The sequence below is a fragment of the Neomonachus schauinslandi genome, chromosome 14, assembly GCF_002201575.2.
Source record: "Neomonachus schauinslandi chromosome 14, ASM220157v2, whole genome shotgun sequence".
In the NCBI taxonomy this organism is placed as follows: domain Eukaryota; kingdom Metazoa; phylum Chordata; class Mammalia; order Carnivora; family Phocidae; genus Neomonachus; species Neomonachus schauinslandi.
Window position 1 is genome coordinate 61,793,000 of NC_058416.1, and position 18,770 is coordinate 61,811,769.

The window sequence follows — 18,770 nt, forward strand, 5'->3', positions numbered from 1 at the left end:
CAGTGTGGGGCTCGAACTTCCAACCCTGAGATCAAGAGTCACATGCTCCACCAACTGAACCAGCAGGGTGCCCCTCTTGGTCATCTTTTAGGTCTGTTCATGCACTGTGCTCTTTACTCCCCCAGGTGAAAGTAAATCCACTTTCCATGTTTATTTTGAATATGTGTGTGTGTGTGTGTTTATTTATTTGAGATTTTATGTATTTATCTGATAGAGCACACAAGCAGGGGGAGCAGGAGAGGGAGAAGCAGGCTTCCTGCTGAGTAGGGAGCCCGATGTGGGGCTCCATCCCGGGTCCCTGGGATCATGACTTGAGCCAAAGGTAGATCCTTAACCAACTGAGCCACGAAGGCGTCCATCTGTGTTTATTTTAAATGTGAGCATATTTTTCTTATAGTACTTACAAAATAGGCTCAAGGAAAATTCTGAGGTCTGAGTACAAAAAAGAGAAGGTCGTTAGATACAGTTGTACAAATAGCAGTAAACATTGACAGCAAGAATAGTGATAGATCATGAGAAATGGATATAATTTTTCAGGTCCTTAATCCCATGCAATAGAGGCTTTTTTGTTGTTCTTATTTATCATTGAAATGACCAAAATGCAGTGATAAGAAAAAAAATCTACATTATTATTTGGCACCAGAGAAGGGTCTTACCCATATATTTGAGACTTAGAGGATTTCTTTTTTCAGTTTTATTGAGAAATGATTGATATACATCACTGTATACATTTAAGGCATACAGCATGATGGTTTGATTTATATGTATTATAAAATGATTACCAGAGAGGTTCTGCTAACATCCATCTTCTCATATAATAGAATAAAAAGAAAAGACCCGAAGGAAAACAATTTTCTCCTTGTCATGAGAACTTTTAGGATTTAATCTCAATAACTTTTCTCTGTATCACACAGTAGTGTTAAGCTATAGTCATCATGTTGTACATTACCTCCGTAGTACTTATTTATCTTGTAACTGGAAGTTTGTATCTTTTGATCAGCTTCCTCCAATTCCAAGACTTAGGGGATTTTGATACTAAACAGTGTGAGCATCCACAAAAGCTTGGTTAAGAGTTGGTGCCTGCACTTTCTGTGAAGAGGAACAAAGTTAGACATACGGAAAATTCAGCACCTCAAGAAAGTGAGACTATTGGATCATTAGAGCACGTGAAATAGTATAAGAAATAGAGAAAACTGGAATTCAGATTCCCAAAACAAGAGCAGGTTGTAAAAATAAACAAAGAACAGGAAAGAGCTCTTAAACTTAACATAATTGTTAAAAAAAAAATTGAAGACTCACTAGCAAAATTGATCATGCAGAATACCAGGTTAGCGTGAGAAAAATCTCCGAATTCAGGAAAAAGATATTTAAAGTGAAAATTATGAGAGAACATTTAAAACACATAAAGATCTCAAATCTCTGTGTTAGGTGGTTCTGAGAACAGAGGACCCTTAGATGAAGCAGTGACCAAAGAAATAATGGAAGTGTCTCTGAGCTGAAGAAAGCCTTGAATTTCAAGATTAAAGGGGACCACAAAGTCTTCACCAAGAATATATTGAAAAAGCATAAAAACTTAGGTGTGTCATAATGAATTTTCTAAGTATTCATGATAAAAGAAAAAGCCTTGTAAGGTAGTAAAACAAGTTATGTTTAGAGAAGAACCAGTCAGATTTGCATCAGAGTTACGCACTCTGACACTGGATGCCAGAAGATAAGGGAGAAATGTCACCCAAGAGCTGAGAGAAATGAAATAGGTATAGAATGTAGGTTTGGGCAGTTGAAGCCAAGTAAAATCTAGAGTTAAGCTAAATAGTTATAATTATTGTTGTAAGCCTTAGTGCAAACAATAAATTAATTTTGAAATAATTGGAAATGTAAAAAATATGGATCCAAAGTTCTAGATTATTTCAAGAAAATATGGGGGATTGGGCTGTAGGAAGAGGGAAGTGAAACCTATGATAATTGTACCATAGATTTTACCAGTAGGTTTTTTTTGTTTGTTTGTTTTCTAAGATTTTATTTATTTATTTGAGAGCACAGAGGGAGAGGGAGAAGCAGACTCCCCGCTGAGCAGAGAGCCCGATGCGGTACTCGATGCCAGGACCCTGGGATCATGATCCGAGCTGAAGGCAGATGCTTAACGACTGAGCCACGCAGACACTCCTACCAGTAGGGACTTGATAGATGCTTTCACCTTAGTAGAAAAACACAAGTTCATACATGGCTTTTACAAAATTTTAAGACTAATCCCCAGTAGAATAGGAATGGTACTTTTACTTCTAAATTATTAGAGGGAAAGAGGAACAAAGAAAACTTGATTAATACAGAAAAAAACAAGGGGAAAAGGAAACAAGGAAGCACAACATATAGAAAACAGCAGCCATCACGAATCATTTTTGGGTAAAAGAAGAAATCAATATGCCATTTAGAGACTCTAGAAAATAATGAGATGACACTCTTCTAAACTTAACAGGATTTGACCAGTCTTTATTTTTTTTTAAAGGTTTTTTTATTTATTCATTTATTTGAGAGAGTGAGAGAGAGAGAGCACATGAGAGGGGGGAAGGTCAGAGGGAGAAGCAGACTCCCCGCCGAGCAGGGAGCCCGATGCAGGACTCGATCCCGGGACTCCAGGATCTTGACCTGAGCCGAAGGCAGTCGCTTAACCAACTGAGCCACACAGGCGCCCTTGAGCAGTCTTTAAAACAAGAAAGAAAGAAAAGGATATTAATGGGCTAAGCATTTCATTCAAACTAGAAAAACAAAAAAAATGAAATAAAACTTTAGAAGGACAGACTGAATACAAAGGAAAGGTAAAAATAAATGAGTTTAGCATCTTCCCTTCCCCTTCCAAATAGGCAGTTTAATTTTACCTATGATTATAGTCCTAAAATTCTAATGATATTATTAGATATTATCTAAAGATATAGAACACCATTCCCAAATTTATTCTGGGGCTATAAAGATGGTCAGTATGAGGGAGTGTAATACTATGTAATTCATCCTCGTTGATTAAAGGAGAAAAAAAGTGTGGTCATATTGAGATCAGTTAAAATAACAAAATTTTTTTAAATACTTAAGAATGAACTTAAGAAATGTGTTGGGGGGGTGCCTGGGTGGCTCAATCGTTAAGCATCTGCCTTCGGCTCAGGTCATGATCCCAGGGTCCTGGGATCGAGCCCTGCATCGGGCTCCCTGCTCCGCGGGAAGCCTGCTTCTCCCTCTCCACTCCCCCTGTTTGTGTTCCTGCTCTTGCTATCTCTCTCTCTCTGTCAAATAAATAATAAAATCTTAAAAAAAAAAAAAAAAGAAATCTGTTGGGTTTGGGGCACCTGGGTGGCTCAGTCAGTTAAATGTCTGACACTTGATTTCCTCTCAGGTCATGATCTCAGGGTTGTGAGATCAAGCCCTGCATCAGGCTCCATGCTGGACGTGGAGCCTGCTTAAAGAGTCTCTCCCTCTTCCCTCTGCCCCTACTTCTGCTCCTGCGTTCTCTGTCTCTCTCAAATAAATAAAATCTTTAAAAACACTTTAAACAAGTTACTAGTTATTTTGAAATTTTACTTTTAAAAGTATACCAGATAAAGCAAGATGAATGAAATCTTAGCCTGTTAGGGTTAACAAAATTGTAAAGGAAATTTTCAGTCCATTTAGGAGACTAACATTTTTATGGGCACATCCATTTGAAACTAAATATTTACATTTTAAAATATGTAACTTAAATCATTCATAAAGACATGTAGCAGAAAATTTTTTCTTATTTCACTTCTAGTAACTATAGGCACTGTAATGAATTTTTTCCCCAAAGAGTTTATAACTTAAACCTTAGTTAGATTAATAGGTTTATTTTATAGTTTCTCTAGAAGAAATAAGTAGATATAAATATCAAACCCTGCTTGGTCTTACATTTAAGAATTTCTTATTAATCTTACAAAATGAATAGGGTTTGTTTGTTGTTGTTGTTTGGGGGGGTGCAAAATGGTGGTTTTATCAAAAGCACGGGGACAGGACCCATGGGCAGAAAGAGCTGCAACACTGGGGTTGTGGGGGGTGGCTGATTATATACTGTGGGATTGGGGGAGGTAAGGAAAAAGGAGGTTTCAAAAGAAATTTCATATGCTAAAGAGAACCTACAAGATACTGGAGGCCTTGCCATTGTCAAGTTAAGGTTGTTTTCCCCTCTAGCAAGGCATTAACATTAAGATAGTTGGGAGATTCCTGGAACAATGTCACACATGTCCCACCCAGGAGTTGGGGGAGGGGGGGCGGGCGGAGGAGGTTGCAGGGTCAAAATGAATAGTTTTTAAAACCATTTTTTCCCTTTTTGTCCAAAACATGTTACTGTCTTCTGTCCAAGAAAATAAACTTTTTTATTGACCTGAATGGTTTCATGTGGGGCTTGTAAAATCTTGACATTCAATTTCTGTCAAAATAGGAGCCATAGTAATATAGTCAGTGATACTGTAATAGCAATGTAAAGGGACAGATGGTAGTTATGCTTATGGTGAACATAGCATGATGTATACTTGTCAAGTCACTAAGCTGTACATCTGAAACTAATGTAACATTGTGTGTCAACTGTTCTAAAAAAATAAGAACCATAGTTTGCTATTCATTGCTGTGAATGGCATTCAAGGGTATATGTCAAGGATAGGCATGGCTGTTTATGAAGTGAAGAGTAGCTAGATGTTTAGCAAGAAAGTGTCTTATTCTTGTAGATTAGCCTAGCATTATTTGAGCATTGGCAAATTAAATTCTATAGTAGAGTCAGTTTAGCTCCTTACTCAAACCATATGTCAAAATAAATTTCAAGAGATTAAATGTTATGTGTATAAAAATATTAGGTGAAATAATAAGAGAAAGTAGCTGTGTTGAAAGTAAATATGTTCAGAATTTAAAGTTAGAATTTTCTGCCTGGATATAAGTTGTAAGGCCATTGGTTGAAGTGGATTATTTTATGTTCCAGAAATTAGGCTTCTTTGCAAAAGGAGATGATGGGTAATCTTAATATAGTCAACTACATGTGTATATAAATTACAAATACGCTGAGTAGCTAAATGAATTTTTCTCCCAAATAGCAAATAGTGGCTCAGTTCCATTTATTGATTTTGTTATTCCTTTGTTTATATCATGTATTATCATTCTAGGAGACTGTGTGAGTTTATGCTGTTGCTGAGATGGTATGAGTGCCTGGCTTTTAAACAGCTACATGACATTCAATTGATTGGATGTACCACTGTTTTTTCAACCGGTCTTTCTCTGTCATTGGACATTCAGGTTATTTTTAGCTTTCAACATTATAAATAACTCTATGAAAGAGATCTTTGTACATGAGTTACCCACATTTTGGGTTATTGCCCCTAAAAGAGAAGTAATTAGTGAGCCAATTAGTCCTAGCCTTTTTTGAGCAAAAATCAAAATAAATTGGATTTTTAAAATTTCTCATTAAATAAACACAATCTTTTCCATTTAGATTTAGCTTTAATTAGGTAAGAGTTGGTATTAGATAAGAATAGTGGTTTTCTGGGGCGCCTGGGTGGCTCAGTCGGTTAAGCAGCTGCCTTCGGCTTGGGTCATGATCCTGGGGTCTTGGGATCGAGCCCCACGTCCGGCTCCCTGCTCGGCGGAAAGCCTGCTTCTCCCTCTCCCTCTGCCTGCCACTCTGCCTACTTGTGTTCTCTCTCTGTCAAATAAATAAATAAAATCTTAAAAAAAAAAAAAAGAATAGTGGTTTTCTTTTCTTTTCTTTTTTTTTAAGATTTTATTTATTTATATTCATGAGAGACAGAAAGAGGCAGAGGGAGAAGCAGGCTCAGGGACCCCCCCGCCCCCGCCCCCGCCCCAGGGCTCGATTCCAGGATCCCGGGATCATGACCTGAGCCAAAGGCAGTTGCTTAACAACTGAAGCCACCCAGGCGCCCAGAACAGTGGTTTTCAACTGGATATTGGTGAGATAGATTTGTGGTGGAGTTTGCTGTCCATGGAAATTTGGCAATGTGTAAAGAGGTTTGTTACAGCTGGGAGAAGGAATGGTACAACATTATTGAGTAGAGGCCAGCGTTGCTGCTGCTAAACATGCTACAGGGCACAAGACGGTCCCCACAACAAAGAATTATCCAGCCAACAAAGAATGTCAGTAGTGCTGAGTTTGAGAAACCTTGGATTTGCAGGTTTTGCTGCTGGCAGGAAACATTCTTGTAGTCTTTAGGGCTACTGTTTATGGGTTCTGTCTGCTCTAGGAGGGGAATGTTTTAGCATCAAATGTCAATAGAGGCTGATTCTGCCAAATGTAATACAGACCTAGTAAATAGCTCAACACGTATCTTCCCATTTTGAGAAACGCCATGTGTTTGTTTTTACAAAATGCTTATAAAATTATTTTTGTGTATTGGGCATTCTTGAAAATGACTCATTCAGTGTCAGACCTGGTTATTGTTGAGATTTGGCCATACTGTGTGTATTGAAGATCTGCATTTAGCTGCATGAGAAAGAAAATCAGGCAGTAGCTGACTTAACAAATAGAGGCTGATTTTTCTCCTACAGTGACAGTTCTGGAGATAGGAGTCCAGAGTTGTTACTGTGGCTCCCTGATGTCCTCAGTGACCCGGTTTCCTCTATTTCTGCTTAGCCTTCCTTAGAATGTGCTTTTTACCTTGTTGGCACGGGATATCTCTTCCCCATTCCCACCCCTCACCCGCAACATCAAAACTTGTACCCAGGGCAGGCAGAAGTGAGAAGGACAGAGATCACCAGAGCCAGCCCTTTTGATAAAAGCTTTCCTGAAACCCCATGCAGTGATTTCTGCTTCTTCTCATTGGCTTGAACTGTGTCCCATGACTGTTCTTACTTGTACGGGAGGCTGGGAAATACGGGATTTTAGTTGAGTTAACTGTAAGTTAGAAAGTAATAATTAGAAACTTTGAGTAAGGAAGAATGGATATTAGGATAGGCAACTAGTACGTACCTCTGGAGCCGCTTTTTAAAGTATTGGGGATTCTTTGTTGAGCTTGACTCTAGTCTGGCACAGTGAAGGAAAAAAAGGTATTGGGGGTTCTGGTCTTCCTAAATGCACTGAAATGAAAGAAACATAAAGAGGAACAAACATTAGAAGTTTGAGAGAATGGACTCTTACAGAGTTATGTGGGTTTTTTTTTTAATTAATTGAGAAAATAGAATGTATTTGTTATGAATGTATTTCTTAATCCCAAGAACTTGGCTGTTTTATGGTGTTTTGGAAATTAAAATCTCTTCCCTGGGGCGCCTGGGTGGCTCAGATGGTTGGGCGTCTGCCTTCGGCTCAGGTCATGATCCTGGAGTCCCGGGATCGAGTCCCGCATCGGGCTCCCTGCTCGGCGGGGGTCTGCTTCTCCCTCTGACCCTCCTCCCTCTCCTGCTCTCTGTCTCTAATTCTCTCTCTCTCAAATAAATAAATAAAATCTTTAAAAAAAAAAAAATCTCTTCCCTATCCCTATACTTGGGATGCTCCACCCAATTTAATTTTTTTTTTTTTGCAACATCAGTAATGACTTGTTATAGTGAACACAAATAAGTATTTCTGTAGGCTAAAAATTGGAATCAGCAACTGAGAGATGGACTTAAGTGTGGAAAATAAGTGTATATGCATAACACAAGCATTGAAGAAGGGCTAATGTAATAGAACGACCCTCTTTGCCCATTAAAAAAATTGTTTTTATTGGACTTTTTTATATAATCTGGATAGCAATCCCTTATCAGATACTATTTTCTCCCATTCTGTGGGTTGCAACAACTTTTGAATGTGATTTTAAAACTATATTAGCATTAGGACTGATATTATACTAGTATTTATTAGAATTTTAGCTAGTTTATTTTAAAGTAATATATGAATATATGGTTTGAAATCCCAGTAGCACAAAAAGTGTCCAATAAAAAGGAGTTAAAAGGACAGGTTACTTTGGAAAGAAGGAGAGAGGGGTGGGGTAGGGAAAGCCTTTAGCTATATCTGATGGGTACAGCTTTATAATTTGGTATCTGTATACAAGACAAAGATCACCACCACAAGGCTAGTTACCATCCATCACCATGCAGTTGGCCTCCTTCGCCCATTTCATCCACCCCCGAACCACTAGTTTGTTGTCTGTATCTATGAGGTTTGATTTTGTTTGTTGTTTTGGATTTCACATATGTGCGAATCATGCAGTGTTTGTCTTTCTCCTGTGATTTATTTCATTTAGCATACTTCAGGGTCCACCCATGCTGTAATAAATGACAAGGTTTCATTCTTGTTTATGGCTGAGTAGTACTCCATTGCTTTAATTATGTGTGAGAGTATGTGTGTGTGTGTGTGTGTGTGTATCACATCTTCTTTATCCTTTCATCTATAAATGGACACTTAAGTTGTTTCCACATCTTGGCTATTATAAATAATGCTGCAGTGATGTGTTTTATTCCTTTCCTAAAAAAAGAGATTTGGGGACACCTGGGTGGCTCAGTTGGTTGAGCATCTGACTCTTGATTTCTGCTCAGGTCATGATCTCAGGGTCATGGGATTGAGCCCCATGAAGGCTCCATGCTTAATGTGGAGTCTGCTTGAGATTCTCTCCCTCCCTCTCCCACTTCCCTCACTTGAGCGTGCACTCTCTCTTTCTAAAATAAATAAATTAAAAAAAATAAAAGATTTGAAGTGGGTATTCAGAAGTGGCAGTAAGTGTTTAATCTAACTGATGGTAACATGAGTGATATTATCTGTATTTTTCTGTTAGAAATATTTCATAATGAAAACAAATTTTTAGTTACATAAATCTGTACCCTTCCCTAGATGTTCAGCCTCCCCCCCAAAAGTTACTAATTTCTCATCTCCTTCTAGAATTATTCACTGTATTCTAGGCATATTTATGTTTGAGTAGATTGTTCCCTCCCCACCATGAGTGCATATTCTTTTGTACTTTTTTTCACTATGCAGTGAAATTGTTCATTTCATTGTTTCTTTGAAATTTTTTCGTATCACTGTATGTAGCACTTGTCCTTTTTCCTTGTTCCCATGTATCCTACTGCATTGGTGCCTTATAATTTATCTCACCAGTTCACTCAGATTCTTGCTAATTTTTCACTCTTATGTACAGTGAACATCCTTGTGCATAAATCTTTGCACACAGGTGTGTGGCTACATGATATAAATTCCTTGAGGATAAAATTGGTGGGTCAGATTTCTGATCTTACTAAATTGTTCTCAAACATTGTATCTATTTATATTCTGCAGTAATATATGAGAATACTATCATCTGCATAGTGTTAGTAGAATTTTTATTCTTGCCAATTTGTTTTCTCTACACTTGATACAGAAAAGCTATTAACAGAAAACTGTTTTAGTATTCTTTTATTTTGTAATTTAAAAAAAAAATTTATTTGAGAGAGAATGTGTGCTAGTGAGAGAGAGCGCACGCCAGAGAGAGAGAGAGAGAGAGAGAGAGAGAGAGCACAGGTGGGGGGAGGGGCAGAGGGAGAAGCAGGCTCCCCACTGAGCAGGGAACCCAATGTGGGACTGGATCCCAGGACTTTGGGATCATGACCTGAGCTGAAGGCAGACGCTTAACCAACTGAGCCACCCAGGTGTCCTTGTTTTAGTAGTAGTTTAAATTAAAGAAGCATCTATGTTTTTAAGTTAAATTGACCTCTAATTTTCTATTTTTGTATGTTTCATTCAGTTTTAGTATCAAAGTTATGCAGCCTCCTGTATTAATTTGGACAGAAATATTACCTTTCAGTTTCAAATACTTTTCCATGAAAGCATATGATAACAAATGTAATGAGCTGAAAAGATGAAAAAGTGTCAACTATTCCCACACATTAATTATATTAAGGTTTTAAATGTTAAGTAATAAATTTTATATGTAAAATTAAACACATTCAGGTCTAGGCTTAGTGTGGCCATATCCTCATGGAATTTCTTCTACGGTGGAACACAGAAAGCTGTAAGGGTCCTAAAATGAGCTTCTGGCCTAGTGGTGGTTGCTAAGCATTTATGGTTCTAGAAATAAAATTTGAGGCTATTTCTGGACTCAAAGTAACAGCGATATGGGAAACTCCAAAATAGAGGTAGATGTTATTGAGAGTTTTGTGAGAAATCTGAATATGATGTGGTTAGCCTTAGATACCTCCATTGCATTAGTTCTGTGTTACATAAAATGTTTAAGGTTGCTTATAGGGGTTGAATATTGCATGGCAACATATAAATACATCCAGAGCAGAGACTTTGTGCCTGAAGGACCTTGTCCAGTCCTGAGGTCTGCCACTTACTAGCATTATGACCTTTGGCAGATTGTTTAATCTCTCAAAGCCTATCATCCCTCACATACAAAACAGGGATGAAAATTTTTCCTATTGGTGTTGTAAGAATTGAATGAGATAATGTAGACAATGAGCTTTGTGTTGTACTTGGCATTTCATCAGTGCTTGATGTTACTTTATACTGGCTGGGAAAGTATCTGTTTTGCTATATACAATTTAAGAGGAATATTAAAATATATTTTTGTTATTTTAAGGAAATTCGCAATGAGTCCCATGACTATCCTCATAGAGTGGCCAAGTTTCCAGAAAACAGAAATCGAAACAGATACAGAGATGTAAGCCCATGTAAGTACTTCGGGTTTGTGTGCATGTGTGTGTTTGTTGGTTTTAGGAGGCAGAATACAATGAAAAAGAAGGTTGGGGATCAGGGTTGATAAGTACAGTGGTTTTCTTCATATTAACATAATACACGTTCTTTAAAGAAAAATTTCAAGGCACAGAATAGTTGAAGGAAGGAAAATTGCTCATAATTATTGCATCCTTCAAACACAGCCACTGTTATTTTGGTGTATTTCCTACTAACTTTTTTCTTATGCATAATTTTCTTTCTTTAAAATTAATTGTAATCATATTTATATGTTATATGTATTCGTATATGTATATTTTCATATTATTCCGTAACCTTTTAAATATTAAAATATTTATCAGTGTAATTTGCTTTTTTTCCTCAAATTATAAAAGTAGTACGTACTCACTGTAGAAAACTTTTTTTTTTTTAAGATTTTATTTATTTATTTGAGACAGAGAGAATGAGAGAGAGCACATGAGAGGGGGGAGGGTCAGAGGGAGAAGCAGGCTCCCTGCCGAGCAGGGAGCCCGACGCGGGACTCGATCCAGGGACTCCAGGATCATGACCTGAGCCGAAGGCAGTCACTTAACCAACTGAGCCACCCAGGCGCCCCTGTAGAAAACTTTTAAAACAGAAATGTGTAAAGGAAAAAACCCTATGATTTAAAAACAGAAACTTTTGGGGTTATATTCTTTTTGTATTTTTTCTGAATAAACATACACACATTATTTATTTTTATTTTTTTAATTATTTATTTGAGAGCGAGCATGAGTGCACATACAAGCAGGGGGAATGTAGGGAGAGGGAGACAGTCTCAAGCAAACTCCATGCTGAGTGCCGAGCCTGACCGTGGGGCTCGATCTCTGGATCCTAAGATCATGACCTGTGTTGAAACCAAGAGTCAACCAAGAGTCGGATGCTTAACTGACTGAGCCCCCAGACGCGCCTATACACATTCTTTTAAATTTAAAATTAGAATCCTTCACATATTAATTGTAGCTCTTTTCCCACCTCACAATACATTGTAAGCATTTTCCTATCATAAGTCTTTTAGTGGCTTTGATAGAGGCTTTGGATATGCCATTCTTTTATGTAACAGATCCTTGTGGTTGAACATTTGAATACTGATGTACACACTCATTTATATACACAACTCTGTGAATAGTTGTCATACCACTGTTTTAAAAATGTGTTTATCCTGAGGTGATTTTATTTTGTGTTCTGATTGATACCATTTGGTCAAATACTAAATTAAGCTGCCTTACGATTCTACGGTGTTATCCCATATTTGATTTTAGTGGGCACAGGTATTTTCTTTAGGGCTGCTTGTTAGTAGGGATGTTAAAAAAAATTTGAATCTATCACATTTTGGTTCCTGCTTGTTTGTGGTTCTTTCCTCTAGTTGACAAGGGTATGGTGCTGGTGTGCTGAGGCCTCCTGTGTAGGCTGAATAATCTCACTCTACCCAGGGCTAAGATTGTATACCCTTATATACGTTGTACTCCTTCTTAGGAGGGTATGAATATGCCACTAAAAATCTAACTACTGGGGAAAAGGTCCATACTTTCTTTCTTAAAGGAACAGAACATTCTTCTTTCTGTTGACCAAGTACATTTCCATGAAAAGTATATTGGCTGATTTTGGACAAATCAAATGAGAAGTAATCTCTTAAAATATATCATGTTTATTATAAATTACTTATTAAATATTATGTTTCTCTTACATGTTTTCCTTACCAATTAATAGTGTTTGTAAAGATAAGTCTACAGCAGAGAGTGGTTTTCTGTTCTTCACTTGCAGACACTTGAAGATATGACAAACTTCCAATGAAACCTGACTCACCATGGCAACAATTCTGGTGTTGGTGTGTGTGCAGGGAATGGGGGTATGGGCAGTGGTTCTAACATTTAGGTGCCCCTTCACCCTCTCCAAATTTCTGTTGAGTATCATTGAGCTAGAACACTAATCTTTAGTGTTTAGCATGAGTTTTGAAGACGGTGTGTCCCAGTTGTACACCTTGCTTTGTTGCCTCTAATTAAAAAAAAAAAAAAACAAAAACCAAAAACCCAGGCTTCTTATTTTGATAATTGTAGCTATGTATGCAGTTGTGAGAAATAGCACTCAGAGATACTGCATACCCTTCCCCTGGTTTTCCCCAGTGGTAACATCTTGGCATAATTGCAACCAGGAAATGGACATGGTTATGATCCATCCAGATCTCCCCAGTGTTACTTGCACTAATTTGTGGCTCTGTTCAGCTCAGCTCTGTTACATGGTAGAGTATGGGGTCTTCACCCCAGTCTGGGTACAGACCAATGGAACAGCTCCACCTTAAGATACCTCCCTGCCTTACAGTTCTGGATCTCTTCAACTCTCAACTTGAAATCTTAAATGCTGCTACCTTGAGGGCAACTTTCTGTCTTCCCAGCCCTTTGACTTCATCAGGATCTTTAGTTTGTTGACTTTTTCATTTATTATAGTACATTACTTCCTTCCCCACCCTACTTACTACTTAATGACTTTCTTGCTGTTCTAATATGTTAGAAAGATAATCTCTGGCTCTTTAATTCTACCTACCCTGTGAAACCTAGCGTCAGATAGTCGTTCAGCTTCTGTGACCTTTGGGCTCATGTGTGTGCCTTGGGTGGGCTCGGGCACTGGCTGGGCCTGGGGTGCCCCGCTGTCCTCCTCCGTGCCCTTCGTCACTCCCACTGCCCCTCTGCTCTGGCTTGTCCCAAAGGAAACCGGCTCTTTCACACACTCCCACGCCCACCGCTCACAGAATGTGATCTGCCTTCAATTCTGCAGAGAAACATTTTAAAAATCCAGAAATAACTCTTCAACTTCATGTTCTACCACCCAGAAACTTACTTCTGTCTTCACTCACCTTTTCCTGAAGCCCCAGGAAATAAAGCCTTCCCCCTCCTGTCCTAGGTTTGTATCCTGATGCTTCATTCCTCCTCAGGGACCTCATTCGCTGTCATAACCACTCTTACTCCTGTCTTCAACCTCTTTCCAGTAGCTCCTTTCCCTTATTATGTAAATGTGCTTCAGCCTCTTCTCATCTCAACCATCTTATCACATCTCAGCTCCACTTCTCTGTTACTTGTGTGGACATGAGCACATGCACACGTTTGCACAGAGTCTCAAAAAAAAAGACACCGTATTATTTGTCTCTCCATCCTCATCACCTGTGCATTCTTCAGCCCATGGTTCTGCCCTAGCCTCCCCACTGAAACTTTTATTATCAAGTACTGTTTTCAAGCTTTCTAGTTTTCACATGCAATGAGGAACTTTCCATTGGTTTCTTTTCTTATCCCTCTGACTTTTGACATTGTTGACTCTTCCTTCCTTCCCTAACACCATATTTTTTCTATTTTGCCTCTGGCTGGTCAGACATTTTCAGAGCTTTTCTTCCTCAGTTGACTGTCTTCTTCAGGGTTCTGTCTCCCCCTCCTTCTCACTCTGACACTTCTTTGAATGATCTCATCTTCTGTGGGTTTGGTTACCGTGTGCTTGTCACCCTAAATCTCGTCTGTAGCCTAGGTCTCTCTTAGCTATAGACCCATTTATGCAAGGCACTCATCTCTGTGTGGATGTCCTGTAAATGCCTCAGTCTCAGTATGTCTAGATACTGATCTAGCATTCCTCCCCACACAGTCCATTGGTCCCAACCCTGAGACTTGCGTTTTCTGCTATATTCCCCATATTAATAAATGGTACTACTATTGATACATATGCTGCAGCTAGAAACTCAGACTCCTCTCCGATTCAGCTCCCATATCTACTTGATAACTAAATAATTACAATTTCATTTCCACAATTTTTTTTTTTTTAATTTTTTTGGGAGAGAGAGAGCATGCATGTGCACTGGGCGGGGGTGGGGGAGGGTGGCGGGGAGCAGAGGGAGAGGGGGAGAGAGAGAGAGAATCCCAAGCAGGCTCCATGCCTGGCATGGAGCCCAGTGCAGGGCTCAATCTCACAACCCTAAAATCATGACCTGAGCCAAAATCAAGAGTCAAATGCTCAAGCGACTGAGCCACCCAGGCGCCCCCACAATGTGTTTTAAATCTCTTCTTCACTGTTTGTACTGGCTTGGTTCCAGCCCTTGCTCTTCCTTTTCTGGATTATTACAATAAACTCTTGTCTTCTTGTCTCTGTTCTGTTCCTATTTCAGCCCATTCTCCATGCAGTATCCAGGATAATCTTTGTAAAATGTGTGTCTGTTTTCCAGTCTCCAGTAGCATTCCACAAGTTTTATGAGAAATTAGTTTTGTAGCATTATCATATAAGACCTTTTGGAGACTGACCCTTCACATACCTCCAGATTTTTTCTAGCCATTTTCTCACAAATTTATTATTATTAAAGATTTTATTTGTTTGTCAGAGAGAGAGAGCACAAGCAGGGGAAGGGGCAGGCAGAGGGAGCAGCAGGCTTCCTGCTGAGCAGGGAGCCCAATGCGGGACTCGATCCCAGGACCCTGGGATCATGACCTGAGCTGAAGGCAGACGCTTAACCGACTGAGCCACCCAGGTGCCCTACTCAAAATTATTGATTTTGGTAAAACTGAAACACTTAGAGTTCTCCCAGTGTGACCAGTTTCTAAGGTTTTTTTTTTTTTTAGATTTTATTTTTAAGTAATCTCTACACCCAATATGGGGCTTGATTGAACTCACAACCCGGAGATCAAGCATCACATGCTCTACCGACTGAGGCAGCCAGGCACCCCCCAGTGTGACCAGTTACTAATAACTCAGTGTCTGAATATATCATTCCCTTTTTGGAACATCTTCCTCTTTCTGACCCACATTAGTCAAAATCCTCTTCTTCCAAATATCTTCCCCACTACTTCCCCTTGGGTGTTATTCTCACACAGTGGAGGAGGTCATGGAGGTGATGACTCTCACTAAATATAGACGGGCCCAGGAATGTGTATTTTAAAACACTCCCTGGATTATGCAGATATACCTTTCCTTATTGATAGTCATTATAAAATTTAAAAATGTATTTCCATACAAAATACTTTACAGTTGGTTTGGTTCAGAAAACATGCATTAAAAACCAGCTACACAGCTGACTGACACTAGGCTATGCACTGAGAATACCACGAATATATGTACCCTGCCCTCTGATAATTCACAGTATAGTGAGGGAGATACAGACCTGTTGTGCTGTATGTATCATGGAATAGGACCATGTATATTGGTGGAGCTGTGCCTAAGAAGTTAGGGATAGCTTTTAAGAGAATACATGGTAACCAGCTAGGTAAAGGGGAACTGAACATTATTACTTTTTTTATGAGTCCCAGATTTTTTCTAGATTTTGATTCAGTAGGTCTGGAAATCTGTGTTTTTAAACAGTCTCCTTACATGATTCTTATATACCCAGCCTGGCCCCGGTCCTAAGATTGACATACAGAAACTACATTTGGAGGTGTGAATATGAGAAACATAATCAAACAGAGATATTTTGAAATAGCATTTGAAGAAGTCCACAATCTTCCTATAATTGCCATGACCAAAAGATGCCTCACTTGTCTCAGTTTTAACGGTGAGACAGTTATGAAAGAGACAGGCAAGAGCTTGGTTGGTTGAGAAGAGAGTAGGGGCGCTAGGGTGGCTCAGTCGGTTAAGCGTCTGCCTTCAGCTCAGGTCATGATCTCAGGGTCCTGGGATTGAATCCCACATCGGGCTCCCTGCTTAGCGGGAAGCCTGCTTCTCCCTCTCCTCCCTGCTCATGCTCTCTGTCACTATTTCTGTCTCTCTCTCAAATAAATAAATAAAATCTTGAAAAAAAGAGAGTAAAAGATTTTAATGATCTCTTTGAGAATTATACTACTAGAGACTAGTGCTAAATTTTGAAATTTTCCTTACTTTTTGCTTTACAGGTAGAAATTCTATAAATCCTGTGTTTGGTCTAAAAGGAAGTGCCAGCAAGTATTTAGTGAACTGTCATTTGTTTTCACTGACCCTGAAACAGTTTTGTTTTGTTTTTTAAATTGTGGTAAAAAAGCACTGTATAACATAAATTTATCCTCTTAACAATTTTTAGATGTACACTGCGGTATTGTTAACTATATGCATGTTATTGTACAACTGAGCTTTTCATCTCATGTGACTAAAACTCTGTACCCATTGAACAACAACATCCATTTCCCCTCCCTCCAGCCCCTGGCAACCACCATTCTACTTTCTGTTTATGAGTTTGATTACTTTAGATACTTCATATAAGGAGAATCATACAGTATTTGTCTTTCTATAACTGGCTTATTTCACTTAGCATAATATCCTCAAGGTTCATCCATGTGAAACTGTCAGTTTTTAAAGGAAAGTAACACAGAGACTTTTGATTCTGATAGTATGGCAGGTTAGATAATCTGTAGTCCCTTATGGCCACAAAACAAGATTTTCAGTAAATGTACTTTTTAAAAAGTTTCCAGGTGTGGGGGCACCTACGTGGCTTAGTTGGTTAAGCGTCCGACTCTTGATTTTGGCTCAGGTCGTGAGATGGAGCCCCTTGTTGGGCTGGCTCCCTGCTCAGTGGGGAGTTTGTTTGAGATTCTCTCTCTCTCTCTCTCGAATGAATGAATGAATATAAGATCTTTTAAAAAATAAAAAATAAAAAGTTACTAGGTGGGGAGAAAGTAAAGTTCCAGACCTCCTTCGCCTCCCCACCTCCTAAAAAAAAAAATCTCAGCAAATGGCATAGCTTCTCTGAATGCAAATGACAGTATTAGCTCTGAAATTTGTATAATAAATATATTTGTGTAACAGTAAAATAGCCTCAAGATAGATTAAGCAAAATTGAATAGAATTACAGGAAGAAATAGACGAGTCCATGTTCATGGCCTTTTAATAAGACAGAATATTAGTATAGAAGATTTAACCACACAATTAAGCTTAATTTAATAAGAAAAATATATAGAACCTTATTCCAACAATTAGGGAATACATTTTCTTCTAGGACTTTGGAATATTTATAAAAAATGGACCATCGACTTGGCTGTAAAGTAAATCTTAACAATTTAAGAATTGCTGTCTTACTGGCCATGTTCTTTGACCAGAATGCAATTAAATTATAGATTATTAATGAAAAGATAAAAAGTCACATAAATTTGGAGATTTAAAGATTTCTGAGTAATTCATGGGTCAAGAAGAAATCATAAAGGAAATTTTAAAATTCTTAAAAGTGACAATACATAAAATACTACTTATCAGAACTTTCATAAGGCAGCAAAAACAGTAATGCAAAGAAAATATGTTGTCTTGGGGTGCCTGGGTGGCTCAGTTGATTAATGTCTGACTCTTGATTTCCGCTCAGGTCATGATCTCAGGGTCCTGGGATTGAGCCTCAGGTCAGGCTCTGTGCTCAGCGGGGAGTCTGCTTCAGGATTCTCTCTCCCTCTGCCCCTCCCCCCCCACTTGCTGGAGCACTGTCTTTGTAAAATAAATAAGTCTTTAAAAAAAAGGAAAAGAAACTGTTGTCTTAAATGTATTAAAACAGAATGATAAAAATTTATGTGCTAAGAATAGGCCCCAGTTCTTTCTGTGAGCTTGTTATAGAACTTTGATAACCAAACTTGAAAAGTTTAATAAGAATAAAAGTTACAGGCATATCGCCCTCATGAATATAGATGTAAAGATTAGCAGACTGAATACAGCAGTCTGTAAGTTTATTTTAGGAATATAAGGGTGGCTTAACATAAAATCTTTTTTTTTTTTTTAACATTAGAAAATCTTAAAAATGTTGGTTCACCACAATAACGAGGTAAAGGAGAAAAGGTCATATGAATATTTCAGTAGATGCAGAAAGATTATTTAAATAAAGTCAGTGCTTGCTCATGATTAAAAACAAAACACATAGCAAACTGGAAAGAGAGGGGAACTTCTGTAACCTAATATAAGCTATCTAAGAGACGCCTACAGTAACATAAGTCTGAATGATAACATGTTAGAAACCTTTTTTTTTTTTTTAAACAAAAATGTAGAACAAGACAAAGATGCCCACTATTACCGCTTCTACTTAACATCATGCTTTAGGTCCTAGCCACTACTGAAAGAAGAGTAAGAAATAATACAGATTAGAAAAAAAAGAAAGCAAGCTGCTATTTTATCTGGTGCTGTGTAACAAACCACCCCCAAACAGTGGCTTAAA

The 18,770-nt window shown here is 38.4% G+C and overlaps 1 protein-coding gene across 3 annotated transcripts in view; it reads left to right on the plus strand.

The window, feature by feature from the left end:
- Positions 1–18,770, plus strand: part of PTPN2 (protein tyrosine phosphatase non-receptor type 2) — an 85,875-nt gene that overhangs the window by 13,606 nt on the left and 53,499 nt on the right. For all 3 annotated transcript variants that reach the window (XM_021683017.2, XM_021683018.2, XM_021683016.2), the window contains exon 2: positions 10,521–10,611. In XM_021683017.2, coding sequence (XP_021538692.1) covers positions 10,521–10,611 — 91 coding nt within the window. The remainder of the gene's footprint in view (positions 1–10,520; positions 10,612–18,770) is intronic.